This window comes from Papilio machaon, chromosome 15, assembly GCF_912999745.1.
Source record: "Papilio machaon chromosome 15, ilPapMach1.1, whole genome shotgun sequence".
NCBI lineage: Eukaryota > Metazoa > Arthropoda > Insecta > Lepidoptera > Papilionidae > Papilio > Papilio machaon.
The window spans coordinates 7,845,763-7,869,893 of NC_060000.1; the positions used below are offsets into that span (position 1 = coordinate 7,845,763).

Genomic DNA, 24,131 nt, shown 5'->3' on the forward strand with positions numbered 1-24,131 from the left:
CAATTTATGCGATCTTGTTTGGAACAAGTATTAAAGTTGAATGCACATAGTTCCTTAGTCAGACGCCTGCCATATTGTAATCAGTCAAAATGACAAAAAACCAAACTGTCATGGTTCGACAACTGTCAAATTGTGTCCGTATTTTTTATTTTTTTATCTCAACAATTTTTAAACAACAAGAAAGACGTGTCACGTAACATTAAGCTCGCACACATTAAAACCAATAATTGGACTAAAAAGTCAATAGAACTATATAATGAAGAAGACTCATCTCAGATCTATATTTGTACAATTTATCACATAAAATTTAAAAGAACACGCTTTCACTAGACTGCAGCAGCAATATATGTTACGATGGAAGGACTGTACTGCTTTGTTGCTGAATGAAACTGTAAGTTCATACAATATTTTTTTTTTCAAACAACAAGCTACCTTTACCTCTGTCATAGAGTAGACAGAGAAAAACTTAACACATTTCACAAGTCTTACTCTGTGGCATTTCCAAAACAACGATAAAAAAAATGTTTTTAAGAAAATACAGTTTAATATTGTACAGCTTCGAAACTGGTAAATTAGAGTTGAACAATTTTAAAATACCTCTAAAACTGTAAAATATCAGTTTGAATGACAATTACTATGGAAAATCTTTGTTAATTTTCAGTTTCAAAGCAATCATGTGCGTTTTTCAAATTAATCTAACATTTCCAAAATTTCATCAAGCAACAAACCATTTCCGAGTTAATATGTATCACAAAGTTAATCCAAATGTTTCATAGATGAAAAAATAAACACTCTGATATAGTCGCCTGGGATTGTCAATACCGATGTTTGTATGGACGTCGTGATGAAGACTGTATGTAGATAAAAGTAATTGAGATCATAAGATAGTCCTTACAAACATCGATATTGTGGGTTCGTTCGTGGAGCTTGTACCTGTACCCGGTGTGGAATGGGCGGGGCCGGGTGACGTGGGGGCGTGGCTCGGCCGGGGCGTGGGCGGGGCTTAGGCGTCGGACACGAGCTGCTTGGGCGTGTACACGGAGGCATTGGGGTCGAGAGGGGAACCGTCGGACAACCGCAGCTTGGATCTGCCGCTGGCGAGGGGCGTCATGTACTCCGCCGGCATCACCGCCAGCATCTGCGCTTTCAACTCTTCCAGTTCCTTCTCTTGTCTCGACACTGTGTCTATAATAAAATTCAAAATCTTTCATTATTTTATCTCAGTGTTCAATTTTTAAACTATTATTATTTCGAAAAAAAAAAAGATTTCTTTAATATTTATTGATTTGTATGCATTTAACACAATGAAGGAAGCTAGGGGACTTACCTTCGCGTATGTGCAGCTGTCTCTTGGCGTCACCGAGCGCGGAGAGCAGGTCGAGCTTGACGCGAGTCTCCGCGGACAGCGAGCGCTCGAGGTGCGCCGCGCGCTCCTGCAGCGCCGCCCACGCCTCCGCCAGCCGCAGCGCCGGAGACTCGTTCTCCTCCTGCCGCGCCTCCAGTGCCCGCACCTGACACACACACGCACACTGTAACTTGCTTTACCCTTGAAATATAGGTAGAATGTTGAAGATGTTAAAAGATGTTAATGCAATTGTACCTGATCGCCGGCCTGCTGCAGGTCCCGCTGCAGCTGCGCGACCTGTGCGCGCGCCTGCTGCAGTTCAAGTCGCAGCGCCGCCGTCTCCGCCTCCGCAGCGCTCTTCATAGACTTGCACCACTCGTTCTCACATTCACCACTGTAATAACAATTATTTCTCATAAGTACAGTATATAACGTTTCTTAGTTCACAAAATTAAGGTTGTATTTCCACTGTATGTACCTGGGCGTGCGTGCAGCCTGTCGTGCGCGCAGCAGCTGGTGCTCTGCAGCAGCACGCGCGCGACGCTCCTCCGACAGCCGCCGCTCCAGCGCAACGCGCTCTCCGCCACGCCATGTTGTCATCCTGCACAATAACAACACACATTACAACAACCTGCCATGGAAATTTGTTGCTAATCTATATATATAAAAGAAAGTCGTGTTAGTTACACTATTTATAACTCAAGGACGGCTGAATCGATTTGACTGAAAATTGGTGGGCAGATAGCTTAGAACCAGGAAACGGACATAGGATAATTTTTACCCCATTTTATATTTTTTTATTCCGCGCGGACGGAGTCGCGGGTAAAAGCTAGTTTAATCTATATATCTATATATATAAAAGAAAGTCGTGTTAGTTACACTATTTATAACTCAAGAACGGCTGAATAGATTTGACTGAAAATTGGTGGGCAGGTAGCTTAGAACCAGGAAACGGACATAGGATAATTTTTACCCCATTTTATATTTTTTTATTCCGCGCGGACGGAGTCGCGGGTAAAAGCTAGTTTAATCTATATATCTATATATATAAAAGAAAGTCGTGTTAGTTACACTATTTATAACTCAAGAACGGCTGAATAGATTTGACTGAAAATTGGTGGGCAGGTAGCTTAGAACCAGGAAACGGACATAGGATAATTTTTACCCCGTTTTATATTTTTTTATTCCGCGCGGACGGAGTCGCGGGTAAAAGCTAGTTTAATCTATATATCTATATATATAAAAGAAAGTTGTGTTAGTTACACCATTTATAACTCAAGATCGGTCGAACTGATTTAGTTGAAAATTGATGGGGAGGTAGCTTAGAACTACTTACTACTTAGGAACTTTTTTATCTTGTTTGCCTTTTTTTTTATTCCGCGCGGACGGATTCGCGGGTAAAAGCTAGTTTTATATAAATACACAGTGCAATATATGAGTAGTTATATTACTTTTGCTGCAGCGCGAGATGCGCCTGCCGGAGCTGTGCGTGCTCTGCGCGGCGCTGCCTCTCTGCTGCGGCGGAGGCTGCGAGCGCGCGTCGTGCCTCCGCCTCCCCGGACCTCGCCAGCGCGAGCTCTGCGCGTGCACGTCTCAGCTCCTCGGTACACTCGCGTGCAGACCGCTGACATACATACAACAATACATCTCATACATACATTTATGACAAGTGAATGAAAAATGTGAGACAAGTTATAAATTAATCTCAAGGTTTTATCTGTAATTTTGTAAATTTCCTAGTTTTAAAAATGATTCTCACCTGTTCGCGTTCTCTTTCTTTCTCGCGCTCTTTCTCTTTTTCTCTATATTCGCGCTCCCTCTCCCTCTCTCTTTCTTTCTCTTTCTCTTTTTCCTTATAACTGCTACTATCTTTATTACTTTTTACATTTTCTTTTGTACTTTCTACATCCTTAACTATTTGTTCTTTTGCTGAAAATTTAAACGCAATTGATTACATAAAATCACATAAATATAAATTCATTAAATAAATAAATAAACTCATGTACTTTTCTTTGTTTACTTAGATTTATTTATATTAGAACTAGCGACCCGCCCCGGCTTCGCACGGGTGCAATGCAAAATATACCTACTACAGAATAAATGCACAATTTATTTAAGGTACTTAAATGGATAAGGATTAATGCTGTATTGTTTAAAATTACTTCGTAAAAGAATAAAAATGGTTATGCTGGGTTATCCCTAAGAGATAGACATATACCATCGCGGACTTTTTTGTTGAACTTTTTAAGGTGAACAATACTGTAGTACATTATTTTGGTCTATCTCGTAGGGTTCAGCCAGCGTTTGCAATATAAGCGCAAAAAAACGTGCTTATTTACGACATCACATTAGAAAACTTTAAATTTATCAGTGTTTCTCTACCATATTATGCATTTATTATACATACAAACCTTCCTTAAGAATCACTCTATCTATTAAAAAAAACCGCGTCAAAATCCGTTGCGTAGTTTTAAAGATCTAAGCATACATACGGACATACAGCGAAAGCGACTTTGTTTTATACTATGTATTGATGATAAATAATAACTTACTGTGTTCTGTACTCTTATGACTATCATTGTTCTCCTTCTCCTTATCTTTATCTCTATTTTTATGTTTTCTTCTCTCTTCTCTTAAAGTACTAGCCTCTTTCTTCTCGCACTTTGATGACTTGGCACTACCTGCAATTTACATATCTGTGAGAATTCATAGTTTAACAAAAATGTTATCCGAGAAAGTTTAACCTATTATTTACTATTCCAACTGGGGCATACTTTTCAAACACTACCTACCTTTATTATGTTCGTGTCGCTCCTCCTCGTGCGCGTTGTGTGCGGGCGGTGGAGGGGCGGGAGCTGCTGTCGGGGGCGTGGCTGCGGGGGCGGGGGCGGGGACGGGGGCGGACGCTCCGGCCCCGCCCGCAGACCCGTTGCTGAGCGCGTGCGCGAACGTGCTCGCGAGCGCGCCTGCGCCCGTGTGTACGTGCGCGTGCGGCGGCGTGTGCGTGCTCGTGCTCGACTGTGACTTCTCGCGCTCTCGCGTCGCCGTCTGTTGAGCTAAATGCTTCTCTAACTTCTCTAACTGCAAAAGAACATTAAAAAAAATTATCTCATAACCATAACCAGCAATTTATTAGATTTATTTTCACTTAGGAAGAATAATGTATGCTTTACCTTAAACTGTAGATGTGCGTGTTCGGTGGAGTGCGTGTTTGGTGGCGTGTGCGGTGGCGGGCCGAGGCCATTCTCTCGGCCGCAGCGGCGCCGCAACGACCCATTCAACGGCCGCGCCTCCACGCACTCCGCTGTGCCGTTACCCACATTGCGCTCCTCCTTACACGTCTGCTGATTTTAATAACAAATTATGTGTAAAATTTTTCACCAAGTACATAATTTCATAGCCATCAACTCTACATAGAGCAGGATACTTATGACGATTAGAATCATGCTTATTGGAGATTCGGAAATCGAATCTCTATATGTAGAGTTTACTGAGTAATGATTAGTAGCTAGTAGTAGCTAAGAAGTACGTCAATATCATGTGATGTTTCGTCATGCAACTAAACAACGTGACAAAAACATCAGCGGAGATAAAGATGCAGATTACGATACTGTTATGTATAATTGTAATAGATAACAAAACTTATGTGATAGCGATAACAAATTACTATAATATGTATTTAATATCAGACAAAATCAGTTACTATGGAAACTGAACAAGTACATAGATAATATCTAATACAGATAATAAATTATTACTTTTTGCGTGATGATTCGAGACATATGTTACGACATAGAAACAGTGCGTACAATACACGCTCACCTCTAGCGCACTCTCGGGCAGCGCGTCCCTCAGCAGCTGGAAGTAGAACTCGTTCTGTGCGCGCACCTGTCGCTGGGTGCGCATGCGCAGGCGACGACCGACGTACGCCTTGACACCGAAGCCCAGCGAGACGGCCGGGTAGCCGACGCAGTGCGCCGCCAGCGGCCGGCACAGCTCCAGCTCGCGCGCCGCCCGCAGCGCGCCCTCCACGTACACCACCGCGCAGCAGATCGCCACAGTCGGCACACAGATGCCTTTCTCGCCCACTGCAAACGTAACTACTGCATTTCTCTCTATATAGATAAAGGCAGTACCATATATGTCTAAAACAATCACCGGAAGAGAATAAAACTTTTAAACCACAGCGCCACAGAATTTGTCCCAAGTGTGTTTAGTAATAAGAAGAAAAGTCCTCAACATTGTTACCAAATATTGAAGCCTTTGTTTTCATGGGCAGCTTAGATCATATGATTTTATGGGCAACAGTTTGCATTAACAAAGACGGAAATAGTTCAAACTATTTTCTTTTAAATTTTGTATTTGCCTCATTTTATATCGATGTTTGATGTATGTATTATGCAAAATAATTTTGGCAAATCTATTATCTACGTGTTTTCCTCAAACGAATATAAAAACCGGAATAAATTTTGGGTAGGTTACAAGTTATTCCTCTTCATGTGTCATACATTTCAAGGTTATGATACAAACAAGCCGAGCGGTAGCGAACTGGATCCTTTTCTCTCAACAAGAGGCGACAGAGAACACATCATTTCATCTGTCGCTCGACGAATTCTAACGAACAATGTCATGAATAATGTAACTGACTACTGTGTACATCAAAACGCAACATTTATTTAAATTACTTAGAAATATTTTTGTTTTTAGGTAACTGCACTAGAGCATGAAAACTGAAAATCTAAAATTATAAATGTAGCGTATGTAGATGCGTCCGCGCAAAATTAAAAACCTTAATTATGTATTCTTCCAGACTATATTCTACATGTCAATAGCTTCTACGAATAAGGGCCAATGTGCAGATTGACAACTTTACAGGAGAAGCTCTCAAAGTTTCAGCCATATATTAAATAATAGGCCGCATAAGCCCTTTTACTTCAGTAAAAAAAAAAATGTTTACACGTGTTAATGTGTATTTGTGTTTAGTGCATTTTGTTAACTACATTAAGATCGATGTAGGTCAAATTTCAGCTAGATTCGTTTATCCGTTCTGAAGATACCTTCAAACATCCCACCATATAAACTATCGCATTTATAATATTAGCAAGACAGCAATGAACATAAATCTATTATTTATAATCTACAAGTTATAGTAACGTCATAAATACGTAAAGCGGTCTAAATATAATCAACAATTACGTATACGTGGGAGTCAATAAATATAAATGTCGTCTTTATACAGAGGTCAAATGTACAATATACGTGATCTATTATCAAAAATATCACGTATTGATTATAACAGGTAAAAGTTGATAACATATACGAAAATGGTCACGTTTACAAATGTCTTCGGACGTTATTTTTTATCTTTTTTGTAACATATATTATTTAAAAAAAATCTAATCGAATAAAAACTTAACTTGGCATTTAAATAAAAGTAAATAAACTTTATCATTTGCTGATCTGCAAGTCATCAAATTTAGGTGAGTTACCCATGACTAGCATGTGAAGGTTGACGACATATTTTAAAACAAGTGGCATCATAGTCGAAACGCAATTAAAGTGTTAACACATTCGCGACTAACAATCGAGTTCAATTTTATACAAAAAAAAATCGTCGTGACATACATTTTAATTGTTATTTTATTTACAATGTTATCTGGAAATTATGTGAAAACTAACTTATTTTACATTCATCTATTCAACACCGAAAACAAATAAGCTTCTGGAATTTTTTATCGATTCTGAGACAAACACACCATTGACAATTTTTTTTTTGTTATTTTTTTTGGTGATTCATTTTTAGTTCATTAATATTATCAATCAATTAAAAAACATAATATTATATGTTAAGTTTTTAGAATTCATTTAATCATCATTATCATCAACTCGCTGTATGTCCCCACTGAGGGGCTCGGAACCTATCCTAAGTCAGACGAGACTAGGCCATAGTCAACCAGCCTGGCCCAGTGTAAATTTGTTGACTTCGTGTGAAGTATCTTTAAAAAGAACTATCTTTAAATTTCTTCTCAGACATATGCAGGTCACAATGTTTTCCTTAATCGTAAGAACGTCGGATAAATATATATACAGTCAAAATCTGTTATAACGACATCGAAGGGACTACTCATATTGAGTCGTAAAAACCGATAGTTGTAACAACCGGTGACAGGTATTAATAGGAAAGATATGTATATAACGTTCAGCCAGGACCTTTGATTTTGGTCAATTTAACCGATATGTTGTTCTAAACGATGTCGCCATAAACGGTTTTGACTGTATATACAAAAAAAAACATAACATAGCAAGATTCGAACCAAGGACCTGCAGATTACAAGTCAAGTACTGAACCCCTGAGCTATCAAATCAATTCACTTGATAAAAAAATAAGAATTATAGATTATGCTCGTCAATCAATTCATTTTGCGTGCGGCGTAAATTATTGTAATAAATCTTTGAGATGTTTACATTAACAATAATTATCCATGTGTAGGTATAATTATTTATATGCCTACAATGACAGATTTCTTATATAAGTAAAATTATTGTAACTTTAAAAAAGTTTTATTATACCACTATTAGGTAATTTACTGATAGCATATCACAGATAAAAAAAAACTAAAAAAAAACAGATAAATGTTTAGTTGTGTACTAAAGTCGAACCTGTATAAGCAATAGTTCAAGGCATAACAATATTTTGTTTGCTCATAGAGGTTTCTCTCTTACATAAATTATTTATAGAGGTCATCAGTTGGGATCAGGCTCTTGTTTATCCAGATTGGACTACATTTCTTTTGGATTTGTACTAATGTTAGCTTTTATACCTTTATTTTTATCCAACAACTTGCCTTTAAATATTACCTTGAATACTCAGATTATTATCAATACCAACATACATAAATTAATTTGATCCAATGTATACCAAATATGTCCGCCTTCTATTATTAACTAGCTTTTACCCGCGACTCTGACCGCGCGCAATTAAAAATAGAAAACGGGGTAAAAATTATCCTATGTCCGTTTCCTGGTTCTAAGCTACCTGCCCACCAATTTTCAGTCAAATCGATTCAGCCGTTCTTAAGTTATAAATAGTGTAACTAACACGACTTTCTTTTATATACAGTCAAAACCGTTTATAGCGACATCGTTTAGAACAACGTACCGGTTAAATTGACCAAAATCAAAGGTCCTGGCTGAATGTTATTACATATCTTTCCTATTAATACCTGTCACTGGTTGTTACAACTATCGGTTTTTACGACTCAATATGAGTAGTCCCTTCGATGTCGTTATAACAGATTTTGACTGTATATAGATATCATTTTATCACAATAATTTGAGAATGTGGTTACAAAAAATGTGATATACTCACATGTGACCCAAACATATTGTACCCACACATAGGTACTTGCTGCAAAGAATATATACTGCAGAGGTATGAAGAAGTAACATATCATGTCCGATGTTAAAGCTATGCACAGGAAGAATACTGAGAATGCCTGAAATAAAATACACAAATATTAGTATTATTATACCAGAAGCTGTATCTTGAAAATTGTGACAGTTACATTACTATATTAACTATAAAAACGACTCCGTCTGCGGGGAATTTAAAAAAAAACGTAATAAGAGGCTATGTGTTCTTCCAGACTATGTACTACATTTGCGCCAAATTTGGTCATTTGAATCATTAATTTCCGTTGAGCCGTTCCGGAGATAGCTTCAAACAAACATCCATCCATCCATACATTTGAATCTTAGTTTACATTTAAAAAATTATTTTCAAACACATTTGTTTGAGACACTTCTCACCGAAGTGTAAAATTTGATGTTTTGTGGCTTTGAATTACAAAAATCTGAATAACTCACAAGTCCCTGATATTTAAATGAATCATAGGCGGATCGGAGCATCATCCAGAAGGGCCAGAGGAACTCGAACCTGAACTCCAGCATGTAATCTGCCATCACCACTGTAGCCCAGACCATTACAAATCTCAGGTACAGTAGGGAACTGCAAATAAATAAATATAGCCTCCTATAAAACTAGCCGCCATTCTGTTTTTTCGCATTATTGTCTATGTTGTACAGGAATTTTGTATTAGACTAATGGTAAATTATTTTTTTTGTCCTGCATGCATAATTACATCATAGATAAGATTGTTATGAAACTTTAGTATAGTCCTGAAGACAGCTGATAAGATATTGAGCTTTAGGTAGGACTGCAATTTATGTTGATTGTTTATATTCTTCAAATAATTTAACAAAAATTAACTGTCGCCCGCGACTCCGTCCGCGCGCAGTTAAAAAAAATGAAAAATAGATGTTGGCCGATTCTCAGACCTACTGAATATGCTCACAAAATTTCATGAGAATCGGTCAAGCCGTTTCGGAGGAGTACGGGAACGAAAATTGTGACACGAGAATTTTATATATTAGATATTTTTTAATAGATTTTTAGCTTCTGTATTCTCAATCTCATGAAAATGTGTTCTCATACATCTTATCACTAGAAACCAAAACATTATAAATAAATTCTAGTGGTTTCTACAAGTTGATAATATAAAATAATTTATTCATTTGTATTTTTTTATTCAATTCATAGTAATTTTTTGAAAAACCACCTGTTAGATAATGAGTTTATAAAAACATTTTTTTAATATAAATCATTGTTTGTACGTGCACGCAATCAATTTAAATCTGTCCTTGAATATAGACATACGGAAGTATCGATACAAAACTTTTTTTTCTTAAGCAATTAAAATAAAAGCATATTATTATTAAACAAAATGCATATTCGTGTGACTGCACATGTATCGGGAATATAAACGTATGGGATACATGTGAACAACACTGCTTTTTTTTATTTTTTATCACGACATAAGTAAACGTGAGACCGAATATACAGATGTTACTTTCTACCCACACATTTATGTTCTCACTGCACTTTTTCTCCATTTCTTCGGTTGAATTTGTTGTTGACCATGTAAAATACACTTTTAAACAGTCTGCGAGTAAATTATTTACGAGAATATCTACTTACTTTCCATACATTCCCTCGGTGATTTTTGTCCGCTTTAAGGGGCGCCGCATTTTGCCAGAATCGGCATTTCTCCTCTTCATATTTTTTCCGCCACGGTGTAATTTACAATTGCAGGCCCCCAGTTTTGAAGACAAAATTACCTACAAACATTAAAAACAATGATCGCACAGTTAGTGCTTTTTGTTGTCAATCGGCCTACGTCCAGAATTTACGAGGGAGATAAAATATCAGCAAGCTCTTTTTGCGTTCAACATACAGTGTTGCTATCAGCTATGTTTTATTTTACTAATTTTCGCCGCTCATTAGGGAAAGTGTAACGTAATATGGACCGTATGAAGGTATTTTGGTTATCAATTATGAGTATGGCCTAACCAAGAATATAAAATTCTTAACGTAGAAGTGTTTTAATCGCCTTCTTTATTCAATCACTTTCTAATGTGCGCAAAGGACTTAGTTCCATGTTCAAACTCAACCACAATTACATTTTCGCTTAGTTCTATCCTCCTCTAACCATAATTGTATAATAACGCAGTATCAGCATCATACTTCTGTAATATATCACTTCTCAATGTAAAATGTAATATTTTATCTAGGATTCTTTTCCACCTAAGCTATATATATATATATATACCGAATTTCAGCTAGATTTATTGAGCCTTTCTGCAGATACGCAGTTAAAAACGTCCATCTATCCAAAAATTTGCATTTATAATATTAGTGAGAAGTATCGGGAGTTTAGTTGCATTTTTAGTATTTTATTTAGAAAGTATCTCCAGAACTGCTTAATGCCAAATACGTTTTGATTCGTATAGATACAAAACATAATTTAGAAGATCACTAAGACTACTGACAAAGTCTTTTTCTAATTTCGGGTGGACGGAGTCGCGGGAAATAGCTATTTATAATATTAACAAGATGTTGGTCAAATATTCCTTATTTTAAAATTTGTTAAAATGAGTCTTGCAACACAATGCCGTGGTTATCTGTAATTGTGTTCTTGCCACAGAGCAGCAAGTCAACATAGATACGTTACTCTGTGATCTAACAATATCTATGGTGATTGAAATTGACAATCGCCAACCAAAACGTCATTTTTTAGAACAATAAATAATGGGCTCCAAGCAATGGACGGTGTTTATGTCTTAAATTCGTCAATTTATCATTTGTGTATTAATTTTTTTCTGATATGTATTTATACATTTCGAGGTTTATGAAATAAAACCCTTATACTGATCGTATTTCTGGAATATATTAAATGTTAGAATGGCTCAACAACCACTTATAAATTCTGTACGCAAATATTTAGCTTCACATCATATGTTTGCTGTCGAAGAATGGCTTTCTGGGTTTGTTAATAATTAACAATAAGATCTACAATGCTGTTAAAAATATTGAGTGATCTTCGGAACCGTAAACCTAATGGTTCCGAAGTTTTAGTTACTTCTAATTTGCAGATTTGTTGAGTATTTAATGGAAAATAATGCAGAGTACGGTGAGAATGAAGTTCAAACTTTAGCTAAGGAACAATGGCTGTTGAATGATTTAAAAGACATATGTCCTGGCTCCCTACCACAGAACCTGAGGAATCAACAAAAAACTACACTTACTGGAAGATTTGTGCTTCAAGTTAATGCTTGTGTTGATATTGGTAAGATGTTGACTGTAATACCAGCAATAAACATTATATACATTAAAAAATCATAGTTTCTTATTACTGAGAATTCACACAGATTACAAGATATAATTGCTTCTAGGAACACCTGCTTATCAACAATATTTGAAGTTACAAAAAGTGAATACTGAAAATATTGAAGCAACAATTAATAATGATGAGAAAATCCCCAGTCACAGGTATTAATAGGATATATTCAAACAATAGACAAACAGTTAGTAAATACCAAATATTTACGGAAGTTACATAATTTTCTAACAATTTCCAGAATGATAAAGTTGTACCTGACAGATGGTGTGCAGGAAGTGTCAGGTATAGAGTACAGACCCATGAGGAACCTGAGCTGTGACATTACACCTGGGTGTAAACTATTACTCAAAGGTAGTTCCTGCTAAATACAACAGACTTCCACTTTAATGTAATCAAGATTTATTAATAAAGTTAATTATTATTCCTTTAGTTTTAGGAGGTGTTGGAGCAATCTTTACCTCATAGTTTAATTTTATAATTCAGGTCCAGTAGATTGTCGTCGTGGGGTCATGTTGCTGACAGAGCCTAACATCGAGTTGCTGGGTGGTGAGGTGCAGGAGCTGGCGGATGAAAACTCATTGGTTCAACTGTTGGCTTCCAAGCTGGGGCTACCAGCCTCTAAACGTAAGAAGATTGTCATTTTATTAGTTTACATGAATATACAAAAGCTATAAACTACCTTCAGGATAATTGTAGATTGCAAATTTCAACAGCTAATAATTTTTTCATAAATACCTTTCCAGCACAAGAAAACAATAGAATACAAAGATCTGCCAATACATCAGGCCAAACATTGCACAATGGTGGCACACATATTGAACCAGTATTTGTACAACCATTTGACCAACAAAATAGAATAGAACCAAAAGATGAAGAAGCATTTGGCACATTCGATGATGACATAGACATAGATGAAATAGCAGCAATAGAAGCACAAATATTGGACAATCCAAATAAAAGACCATTGAATGAAAATGATCATAGACCTGATAAAAAAGCTAAAATAAATTTGAATACAGTTGTTAATAAAATTGACGATAATCCTAATGATGAAGATATAATGTTTGAGGATGAAGATTACTTAAGAGACATGGAGGAACAATTTGACGCACATGATATTGCACATACACATATAAATAAAGGTCCAAAACCTGTGTCATCAGAACCATTTGTTTATATCAAACAAATTAAGGAACTAAGTGAAAGTGAAAGAGAAGGCAAAGTGTTCAAAGTTAAAGGACAGATAATAAAGCTATTGTCAAAGTTAATGGTTAGTAAAGAGGAGTGGAGTTTGAGGTGTGCTATTGTTGATGGCACCGGCAGCTTGGATGTGGACTTCACCAGCGATGTGCTGTCCAAGCTGGTAGGACTCACACCAATGGAGATGAACCAAATTAAAAAACAAATTGCAACAAAACCAGAGCTAAAGGAACAAGCAATTACGGTAAGATTTTCTTTTCTTTAAGCCAGGTGTTAAAAAAAAATTCATCAATGGTCACTGACCACACATGAGTGGGACAAGGACTGGGAGATTATTTTCTTTTAGATGGTCTTTTTAACTTTTTGCATAACAATCATATTTTCTTTTATTTGTCTTAAAACAAAAGTGGTTTTCAGGCTTTAGCAAACGCCAAAAAAAATCTACAAGTGCTGTATTGTATAATAGAGGTGACAATGTCTAGTGGCCCAAAGATAACACGACTAATACCGTTTGATACTTCACATGTTGACCAACTGAAGGAAAGACAATAATATAGTGATATAACTACTCATTTGTAAAATAAGTTTGGTGGTTTTAAAATTATCAAGATGTAAATATAACTATGTGATAAAACAAAATGTTCCAAATGGACTAAGATTTAAAAAATGAGATATAACGGAACATGTATCTGCAAATTACCAAATGTAAAAATCTTACTAATATTATAATGCGAATGTTTAGATGGATGAATGGATGTTTGTTTGAAGTTATCTCCCAAAACAGCTCAATGGATCTTGATGAGATTTGGCACAGATGTAATATATATAATAGTCTGGAAGAACACATAGGCTACTTAGTTATTTTTTTAATTCCGCGCGGACGGGGTCGCGGGCGACAATTAGTATGATATAAATATAATTTGACAGCTCAAGCTATATAAATAAAACAACATATTGAGTTTTACAAACTATATTTTATTTAATACACCTTCTCGTAATTCAATCGTAATGTGGTTCAATATACAAAAATTATCAAATACAATATAATATTAACCTAAGACAGGCAACTAGATATATGAGACAACCCCAACGACAAACAACACGAAAATGAACCTCCGCTTGAAGCTTAGGGTGCAATTATTATTTACTATGTATATATAAGATAATACATACATACAGTAGTACATACTGTGCCGACCCTCCATAGAGATAATGGCAGGTTGATAATAAGGTAATACATACTCGTACTGTGGAAGGCATTGGGAAAGGCCTATGCCCAGCAGTGGGCAGATAAAGGCTGCTGATGATGATGATGATAGGCACTCCTGTTCATAGACAAATATAAAGGCTAACCAAGTCTAAAATTTGACTTGAATGTACAGTTAAAATTATAAAATAAACTATTATATTTTTGAAAACCATATTTTTCATTTTTAATCAAAATAAGTTGATAGCAAAAAAAAAATTAACAATTTCTAAACACAATCTCGAAAGTTTAAAAAAAATTGTCATGTAATGCTTTAAACTTCTATCTGTATTATATTACGTATAGATAAAAAACACCCTAAGCTTCACTTTTCATATATGTGGATACAAATTGAGCACTCAACATATTTAAATAATATTCAACTTAATCTGTGATTATAATTTTAAAATAAGCAGAGCAATAGACATTAAAATGTTGCCAGTTATCAAACTCAAATAATAGCTACAGTTATGTAATTTAGAGTTAACTTTGGCTATGTATATGGAAAGCTTTCCTCGACTGTAAGCGATTAGATTAACTTGTGTACATAAGGAACTTCATTTTGTTTATATAAAATACATGAAAAAAAAATTAAAATGAAATAAAATTTTAAAAGAGTGCATCTAAAACAGTTTAAAAGTGACATCATGAAATATAAATAGTTAAGTCATGCTAATTTGATGATTTAGTGATGATTTATAATTTATAATTTGATACATTGATACATGGACATCTCAATGGAAGACTATGCAGTTGGAAACAGACAGAAAATAAATAATTAATAGTTGTAATAAAAACAATACTTGCACATCACGGACAGAGACAGACAACACAGCGTTGTCTATGTCGCACATACTACAAGTTACGTTGTCGTGTGACAGTGACAATGCTCTGCAAAAAAAAATAAGATCAAATGTCATTCTCTACCTTGATCGCTGTTATTATTATGAAATAGCCTTCCAATTAAACCAAATCAAATCAATATTGATATATTTCTTTGAAATTTTATAACATATTATAGTAATACGGCCAAGTAACGTGAAACGCCAAAGTATATTTGAAACTACTATTCTAGAAATATTTATACGATGATTTCAAACAAACTGTAACTATAATTGAGAAACACATCAAATTGCAATATAATAAACATATCTGCAACTGACATTTTTATTAATGGTGCTACATGGTATATGATTCTTATAAAACAGTATTTGGACATATACTAGGGGCCTCCGTACACAATAGAGGTTTGTGTACATCGGACACCGTCTTTATTGCTGCTTAATTCGTCATTTTGCTATTTATATTCTAGATGAATTTAAAAACCAATTCACAATCGACTATTGTGTATTCTAAAAATTATTATAATTTAAAATTCATTACGATAAAAGCGATTTAAGTTATCGCCATTTTAAAATAGAAACAAAAAGCTGGTTATATTAAAAACGCGTAAGCTATATACAGAGCGTTTCGTAAACATCCGTCACGCGAGGATCGAGTCGTCATATCTCTCTGTGAAGCGTCAGTCTTCCACTTAAATGCCATCCATTCGTAAAGCAAACAAAACCTTTAGGCCCGTTCCGTGCACACCGAGCTGGAGAATTTATAAAATTCTCTCGTAGAAGAGGAGGTAAGCCTGCGCCCTCAGCACCTTGTCCTCCGTCACCTCGGACACCATGCTGTCTGACACATAGTACCACTTGCCGGCGGGCGGGTCGGGCATTGGTGCGGGACCCTCCCCCGACTCGTAGCCCGACAGGTCGGACTCCGAGTCCGCGTCGCCGTCGCCTCCACTGGAGGCGGGGATGTTGGCGCTCTTGGGCAGGAACCACCAGCGCGGGTCGCCGGGCTTGACGGGCTGGCGCACCTTGACGTAGGCGACGTAATGGCCGCCATGCATGCCACCTGAGTGCTCCACCACACCGTACAGCGAGTACAGCAGCTCGCTCTGCCCGCGCGTCACATTTGGCAGCTTTTTCAGCTTGTCCATAGCACAGAACGGCGCCAGGTCCAGGATCGTCGGGAAGTCGACGTGCTTCGTCATCTTCCGGAACATGCAGCGCGGACCGATCTGGAACCGCTTCAGGTGGAGGATGAGGATAGCCGGTGGACTGGACACTAGGAAGCGTTTCGTGGCATTTGTGTACACGGTCTTTCCGTCCTTGCCGTTGATCCTCTCGGTGCAAGTCTCGCAGCCGACTTTGTTGTTGCCAGTGAGCAGTTCCAGCGCCGTAAACTGACTCAAGCAAGACTGGATGCTGCACTCGTCCTCGTCGCAAACATATCGAGACGACATGGGACTTTGGCGGTTGAGGGAAAGGAAATCTCTTTGATTTTTCTCAGGTTCGATGTTTATTTTTGGACGAGGAACGGTCGGCGGGGGATACACTGGGCTCTCGGCGGGAGCGGGGGCGGGGGCGGGCAGCGGGATCGCGGGCTTCGATGCTTGCGGGTCGTCCATATCTAATTTCAACTTGTCCAATATGTTGGTAACGTCCTGGTGGTTGCTGACATTGTAGGGCGCGGGCTCCGGCGGCTTGCTCTCGGGCAGGGACTCGTAGCTGCTCTCGCCGCTGTGCTCCAATAGGTTTCTGGAGCCCTTGACGCTGATGCCGCGCGTCACTACCTCGTTCGTATACTCTGGAGCGAAGGCTATCCTGGACACGGGCCTCTCGTACTCGGTCTTCACCGGCGACAGCTTGCTGTGCTGTGGACTCGACAGGTCCAGATTTATTTCACTCGAGAGGGAGCTATGACTCCCCAACTCCTTCCCATTGATAGGCGAGTCGACGTTATCGACAGTTTCGGTGGAGTTGTGCTTGGTGGCCTCCGGGCTGGCCACGCCGGAGTCGGGGTTGGAGAGGTTATCGAGCGAGGCGAGGGACTTGTACTCGAGCGGGATGGCGGTGGTGGAGGTGGAGCAGTTGACGTACTCCCTGTCCTTGTCGGGTGCCTCGGGCGTGCCGTCAGTCTTCTCCTTGTCGTGGGGGGCGGGGCTGGCGCGGATGGAGTCTGAGCTGACGACCTTCTCCGAGTTGTAGCCGGACTCCATGTGGTAGGCGGCGAAGTTGGCGGCGGTGTGGGCGATGGCCTGGCTGCCGACGGAGGCGCAGTGAGTGTCGGCGCGTCGCGGCAGCTCCTCCAGGTTGTCCTCCACGTCCGCGTCCGACTGCTCGGACGAAGACTTGCCCTCCTCCTTGCCGCCGTTTGCCTCGCCAGGGGTCTTTTCTTTGTTTGAATTACCTGAAATCGGAGATAAGTTTGTATTAAGACGATGTTAATATGGCGTTGTAACTTATAAAGCGATGCTTTTTCTGCACATGTTTAAAGGAATGACATCGGTAGTTATACATAATATTGTGGTAACTACACAGTTCCATGCAGAAAAGCAAATCATATACGCATACATATATATGTATATGCAAGGCATGCTGTTGTTAGTACCACCTTTGCTTTTCCGCGCGGCTTTTCTCGCGGCCATCCTCTCCTTTTTGAGTTGATGTTTTGATGTCTTATTTTCTTCTTGCACATTGTACATATTCTCCTCTGAAAATGCGTGATTTTATTTTATGAATACATCGTTTCAAAGGATACTAGTTATCTGTTTATCTTGTGAAATTTGCTTCATATTCTATACAAAGTGCATAAAAATCCTGGTATAAAAATTACATATTGATTGATATAAAACAATTAAAGTGCTGTTCACTTGAATTGTTCACATTGCAAATACAAGTTGAAAAATATTACGACAATACTTATTTTTTGTCAGCAGATGTTTTCCTCTTAATCAGAAAACTCATAGAAATATCTTTTAATTTTAGTTTTTTTCACAAAATAGTTTTCTTAGAAGAAATTCGATATTGGATTTGAGTGTTTTACCACTGAAAGGTATTTAATTAACACATGACACAAGCAATCATAATTACAAACACAAAAGCATTCAATATTTTTTTCTAATATAAATCAACATAAATAAGGGATGCAATATCAACAACATACACACAATTTAAAGCTTTAAAAAAATGCATTACAACAGACAGAATAAAAAACATCGATATATTAAAATAGAAGACTTCGATCAGGTTAAAAATTACACAATTATCTGTATTAGAAAATGTTTAAGTTAAATTTCAAATTATTCTGTTGAAAGAAAAATATTTCTTCATTAACCTTCATTAATTGAGAAGTTAAAAGTAAAATATTTAGAAGACAAATATATTTGATTTTACTCTTCGAAACCTGAATCACTATAGCTTCTCAATTTTTTTTCAGTCATAGAAAATTCTAGAACTCCTTATATGACACAATAATATGCATTAAAATATATTTCAATGAAGAAATTCAATAAATCTTCGCCATATTATAACAATACAAAACTGAAAAGAAATCTGACTCCAAAAAAATTTCTATTAACTCAAAAACATTTTTTATTTTATTATTCATTTATTTATTTTATGATTATTTATTATTATTTTATTTATTTTTTGAAATATATAACAGTGTTTACATACCATTGGGTGTTTTCCTGCGCACGAGTGCGGGCGGCTGCGGCCTGGTGGCGGCGACGGGCAGCGACAAGTCCAGGAAGTACTCCGCGCGGTCAGACTGGTGGAAGCACTCCTGGCATTCCAGCGTCGACACCAGGAACCCTCGGAACACCTGCCGATCAATTCACCATCAGAGATCATTTTTAGCCGACTTCAAAAAGAAGGAGGTTATCAATTCGTCTGTATTTTTTTTTTTTTTTATGTGTGTTACCGCGATACTCCGCCCCTGGTGGTCCGATTTTGATGAAAAATATTTTAATCGAAAGGAAGTGCTTGCAGGTGGGTCCCATTTTTTTGTTTTTTTTTTTAAATAACTAGAAGACTAGTAGATTTTGAATATAGCTTCAAAATTTGTTGCGAAGATTAGGGACATTTTTGCTTTCAGCGCTTACGTAGGCTAAACTATAGGACCTACATAAAAATGATGTATGGCGAATTGTAGCTCTTTAAATGTGCTAAATAAAAGTCAGCGATAGCATATATCTATCTTTTATAGTTTTCTCACAATAACCATTTTTTTCTTCAGAAACATCAATTAAATTCATGCCCTATTTCCGACGCTATTATTCGAGTTCAGTATTAACCCTTATGTAAATAAACATGTTCATTATCAAGAGAATTTAATGTAGATTATATTTGCAATTGAAACTATATCATTCTGTCTAATAGTTTAGGAGATATCGTAAGAATAAAATTACGCGGAAACGAAAAATGCTACATGAAAAGCACAATTTTGCTTTCTGGACTTACGTAGGTCAAACTAAATGACTTACATAAAAATGATGTCTGGAGTAATTATAGATCCTTAAATTTGCTAAATAAAAGTCTTCGGTGGCATATATCTATCATCTATGGATGTCTCACAAAAACCATGTTATTGTGAACAAACTTCGATTAAAATGGACACGAAAAACAGCGCCGTAAGCTTACGGCACTATTATATTATATTCGATATGAATCCTTATCCAAATAAATATGTTTTATGGCAAGAGTATTAAATGCAGATTACATTAGCCTTTAAACTATGTAATTCTGATCAATAGTTTGGGAGATATTAAATAATTAAAAACTACGCGCATTCGAAAAATGCTAGTGCGGCGCGCGGCTGGACAAAATTATAGGCACGCTACGATGTATTAGTTCGGTAATTTTCAATTTGTATACCGATTTTGATAATTATTTCATTGTTTAAAGGATAAGTGGTTATCTGCTGCATTCTAAATTAGTTTTTGAATTGAAATACACACATATCAAATAGGAAAGTCCTTTTCTTTATTTGTCTTATTTATGTCTTTATACGTATTAACGAAATTTGTAATTGAACTTCAAATTCACTAAAAATTGTGAAATAAAACAAAAATTTTAAGAAAAAAAAATAGCCGACTTCAAAAAAAAACAATCTCAAACAAAATGCACTGAAAAGTAACCTAAAAAAACCAATTTCAAACAAAATACACTCAAAAGTAACATAAAAAAACAATTTCAAACAAAATGCACTCAAAAGTAACCTAAAAAAAACCAATTCAAACAAAATGCATTCAAAAGCAACATAAAAAAACAATTTCAAACAAAATTCACTAAAAAGAAACAAAATAATGTCATGAAAACTCTCTAAACTCTAGTAGTTGCTCTCGTTGCGCTCTCTAATAGTAGGGGCTCAGTTTTCCGCAACTCCACGACAAGCGCGTATTTTGCGTGTCTCTAAACTCTAAAGAAAGTTCTCTTCTTTCTTGTAACATGTCTATATTGTATAATTATTGTTATTTTGGAGTCGGTTTCGGCCTAAGTAGGGACATAAACGTAAGTATGTCTAATACATCTCAAATATAAAATGTCATCTATTTACTTCGGCCGACACCGACTGCGAAATAACAATAATTATACAATATAGACATGTTACAAGAAAGAAGAGAACTTTCTTTAGAGTTTAGAGACACGCAAAATACGCGCTTGTCGTGGAGTTGCGGAAAACTGAGCCCCTACTATTAGAGAGCGCAACGAGAGCAACTACTAGAGTTTAGAGAGTTTTCATGACATTATTTTGTTTCTTTTTAGTGAATTTTGTTTGAAATTGTTTTTTTATGTTGCTTTTGAATGCATTTTGTTTGAATTGGTTTTTTTTAGGTTACTTTTGAGTGCATTTTGTTTGAAATTGTTTTTTTATGTTACTTTTCATACAAAAATTTGTCATTTTTTTTCCAATTAATTTTCTTATCAGTTCAAATATGGCAATTCTGAAGGAAATTCTTTGCAAAGCCAAATACCTGTTACAAAACAATTTGACAAAACCTAACATAAAAAAATGTTTACTGAGTGTTTGTCACTGAATGTAAAGTAATGAAAGGAAATGTTATAACAAACCTGTTCAGGTCTTAGCATAGTGTCAGAGGCCTGCTGTCCGTAGAACTTAACCTTTTGCTTGACCTCTCCATCAACTTTAGCGGGGTCCACCTTGGAGCTCATACCGAGACTACTGAGTATTACAGACTGGTAACGACGCAAGTCTTCCGACCTACAAATTACAAAGCAACAAAACCATTATTTATTGTTTCTTGAGTCAAAAATGGCAAGGTTTTATAGAATCCTCAGGATTCATTTAAAACAATTTATACTTGTGTTTCTTGCTATAATTTTAATGTAATGTACAGTATGTTCTTTTATCTCAAAATTTATTTTCTCTCCTGTCCACTGATTATGTTTTTTTCTTACTAATAAGTACTACTAAATATTTTATTTATATAATATACTCTTACGGTGAAACCTTACACTATGATAAGGCTTCTTAAGTATGATACATATTAAACATTTTGTATATTCAAAGTTAGCAATAAAGTAACTCATTCAACAAATATTGGCCATATTTACAAACATACTGATTGTGACAACAACATATATTATGTTTGGATATATGGATCTCTAGAATAACTGCATGGATCTCAAAGATATTTGGTATAGATATAGTACAGTCTTTTCAGACATTTTTTTCCGTAGTTTTATTTATTCCGTGAAGACGAAGTTGCGGACAATAGCTAGTATTAAATAATTCAAGTAAACAATAAATCTATTTATACAATAGATTGTACTGTATTGTACCCACATTACATTTTGAGGAAAAATATGCATCAAATGACATTTCTCACTTCAAAGTTAGAGAAACTGGTAAAGCTATGAGAGGGCAGAATTGAAAAAGTTTACATGCCCACAAAATAATCATTCTCCGAGCAGATGTAATACATTAAGTTTATGTTAATATGAGACAGTTATATATACAAAGAGCAGTAACCTGACAGCCTCCAGTAGATGCCTAAGCAGCTCATGGGCATCATGCTGGTCGCCACCTCCAAATTGCGGTAGCTTGTTGACCAGCGCTGAGAGCAGCTTTCGTGGTGTGTACACACCACCCTCTCCTAATACATAACAATAACATTGTTATATTTATTACTTTATTACATAACATTAAAAATATGCCAAATAACACAATGAAATTAAGTTACTTTCATGAATTCAGTTAAAAGATGTGAATGGACAAAACTAGTAATTTCTTAAACCTATTTCGCTATGAACTAGATAACTGTTAAAATATAAGCTTTTGTGTTCTAAAACAGCTACAATCTGCTGCTAGCTTTTGTAAAATAGGTCAAACAACTCATTATGTCCTAAAGATAGAAATACCATTCACATTACAAAAACCTAACATTTGAATTTGGTACAAGTTGTAAAAAAAAAGTTCCTTGTTTAAGAAGGTCAATTCATTAAACATTTTTAATATTATCATTTAACTATGAACTTCCATTTTCAGAACACTTGAATTAAAACATATTGTTATGTTATATCAATGAGAATTCCTATATGACTTATACCAGTGTTTCAATGTTCACATCTCACAAAATGTTACTAACCTGCTTGCAAATCAGCCAAGGTTTCAGACAGAGTTCTAGTCAATGTTCCCCACTCTCCCAACTGTCCCGTTATTGGTGGCAGTTCCACTTCCTTCCCATCATCTCCGTCTACCTTCAGTTTGAGCTTCCCTCCCGGCAGTGTGAACCTCTCACCAGGTGTAGCCATCTCATGGAGAACATCTTGAAGGTAAGGGGTTTGCACCAAGCATTGCATCACCGAATTAAAGAAACATGTGTTCCCTAAGTTTGAAAGTCCTCTCACCCGAGGTAGACTTAAAGCAATCGCCTTTTCTTTCCCTTTTGAGAATTGATCATTTTTTATTATTGATTCAACAGGCAATGGGACATCAAAGTTTTTAGGTTGACTGTCAAAGAGAGGTTCAAAGGAAGGCAGCAGCTTGTTACAGGAGGCTTGTTTTTTAACATATTCAATACACTCATGAAGCTTCTTGGAACTAGAAGCTGTCACTTCATTATTACAACTATAGCAGTAGATCTCCCAAGTTGTTGTATTGGCAGTGAGGGAGTGGCAGTCGGAGTGCGGCGTGTTGAAATGGTTGAGGGCGTGCTTGTTGCGAGTGCGCCCGCACAACTGCGACCCGCACCGTAGGCACATCCAAAGTGTTACATCTTCTTCAAAATTTGGATCCAGTACTTCTATTGTGTTACTCTTCTTACACTCGGAACATTCCTTTTCAAAGCCTCCTGTTTTTAAGGACTTTTTAAGACGTGTTAAGTCCACCGCCTTGGCGACGTGAGGGCATGCGGACTTCACACTCTCGTCGCAAGACTCCGTGGAATCATCGCCGTTTTCTCCGGGATCGCTTTGTCTCTTTTTCTTCACCATCGTTGTGTTAATTCGGGTCAATGTGCCTGTAACGTAATGAGATACACTCGTAATAATAACCACACGAAACCAAAAAGAATAAAATGTCAAATCTGTGTCGATTGACTTTGCACGCGTGACGACGCATTTTCACCGAGAATCTATCACATTACACGCGTTGTATAAGACCAAACAAATAGAAATAAATAGAATCAAAACTTACTTTTACATACGATGGTAAAAACCTTATTATAGTCGTTGTAGATCCAGAAATTGCTAAGATTTTTGTCACAAAAGTAAACCACGGCCGTCAGACATCTTGACAGTGT

At 36.7% G+C, this 24,131-nt stretch overlaps 3 protein-coding genes across 4 annotated transcripts; 1 reads left to right on the plus strand and 2 right to left on the minus strand.

Annotated features, from left to right (window-relative positions):
- Nucleotides 1-655: 655 nt before the first annotated feature.
- Nucleotides 656-10,628, minus strand: LOC106713119 (macoilin-2). The gene is made up of 14 exons (XM_045681235.1): nucleotides 10,383-10,628; nucleotides 9,212-9,353; nucleotides 8,715-8,841; nucleotides 5,168-5,433; nucleotides 4,519-4,689; nucleotides 4,241-4,426; nucleotides 4,138-4,162; nucleotides 3,898-4,026; nucleotides 3,105-3,274; nucleotides 2,797-2,969; nucleotides 1,824-1,946; nucleotides 1,601-1,739; nucleotides 1,328-1,511; nucleotides 656-1,185 (listed from the first exon to the last, which is right to left on the minus strand). Exons 1-14 carry the CDS (start codon nucleotides 10,460-10,462, stop codon nucleotides 1,004-1,006), a joined length of 2,097 nt encoding a protein of 698 aa, XP_045537191.1. The 5' UTR covers nucleotides 10,463-10,628; the 3' UTR covers nucleotides 656-1,003.
- An 835-nt stretch (nucleotides 10,629-11,463) lies between these two features.
- On the plus strand, nucleotides 11,464-14,050 carry LOC106713236 (recQ-mediated genome instability protein 1). Its single transcript, XM_014505974.2, has 7 exons — nucleotides 11,464-11,728; nucleotides 11,837-12,030; nucleotides 12,137-12,233; nucleotides 12,323-12,435; nucleotides 12,568-12,708; nucleotides 12,828-13,528; nucleotides 13,702-14,050. The coding sequence occupies exons 1-7, from the start codon at nucleotides 11,646-11,648 to the stop codon at nucleotides 13,834-13,836; spliced, it is 1,464 nt and encodes a 487-aa protein (XP_014361460.2). The 5' UTR covers nucleotides 11,464-11,645; the 3' UTR covers nucleotides 13,837-14,050.
- A 1,613-nt stretch (nucleotides 14,051-15,663) lies between these two features.
- Nucleotides 15,664-24,127, minus strand: LOC106713235 (ubiquitin carboxyl-terminal hydrolase 45). 2 transcript variants are annotated; one of them, XM_014505971.2, is made up of 7 exons: nucleotides 24,026-24,127; nucleotides 22,977-23,849; nucleotides 22,361-22,484; nucleotides 21,439-21,589; nucleotides 19,042-19,189; nucleotides 17,978-18,076; nucleotides 15,664-17,773 (listed from the first exon to the last, which is right to left on the minus strand). In XM_014505971.2, the coding sequence occupies exons 2-7, from the start codon at nucleotides 23,821-23,823 to the stop codon at nucleotides 16,134-16,136; spliced, it is 3,009 nt and encodes a 1,002-aa protein (XP_014361457.2). In that variant the 5' UTR covers nucleotides 23,824-23,849; nucleotides 24,026-24,127; the 3' UTR covers nucleotides 15,664-16,133. The 2 variants fall into 2 exon arrangements, with proteins under 2 accessions (XP_014361457.2, XP_014361458.2); XM_014505972.2 differs by lacking the exon at nucleotides 17,978-18,076.
- Between the last annotated feature and the right edge of the window lie 4 nt (nucleotides 24,128-24,131).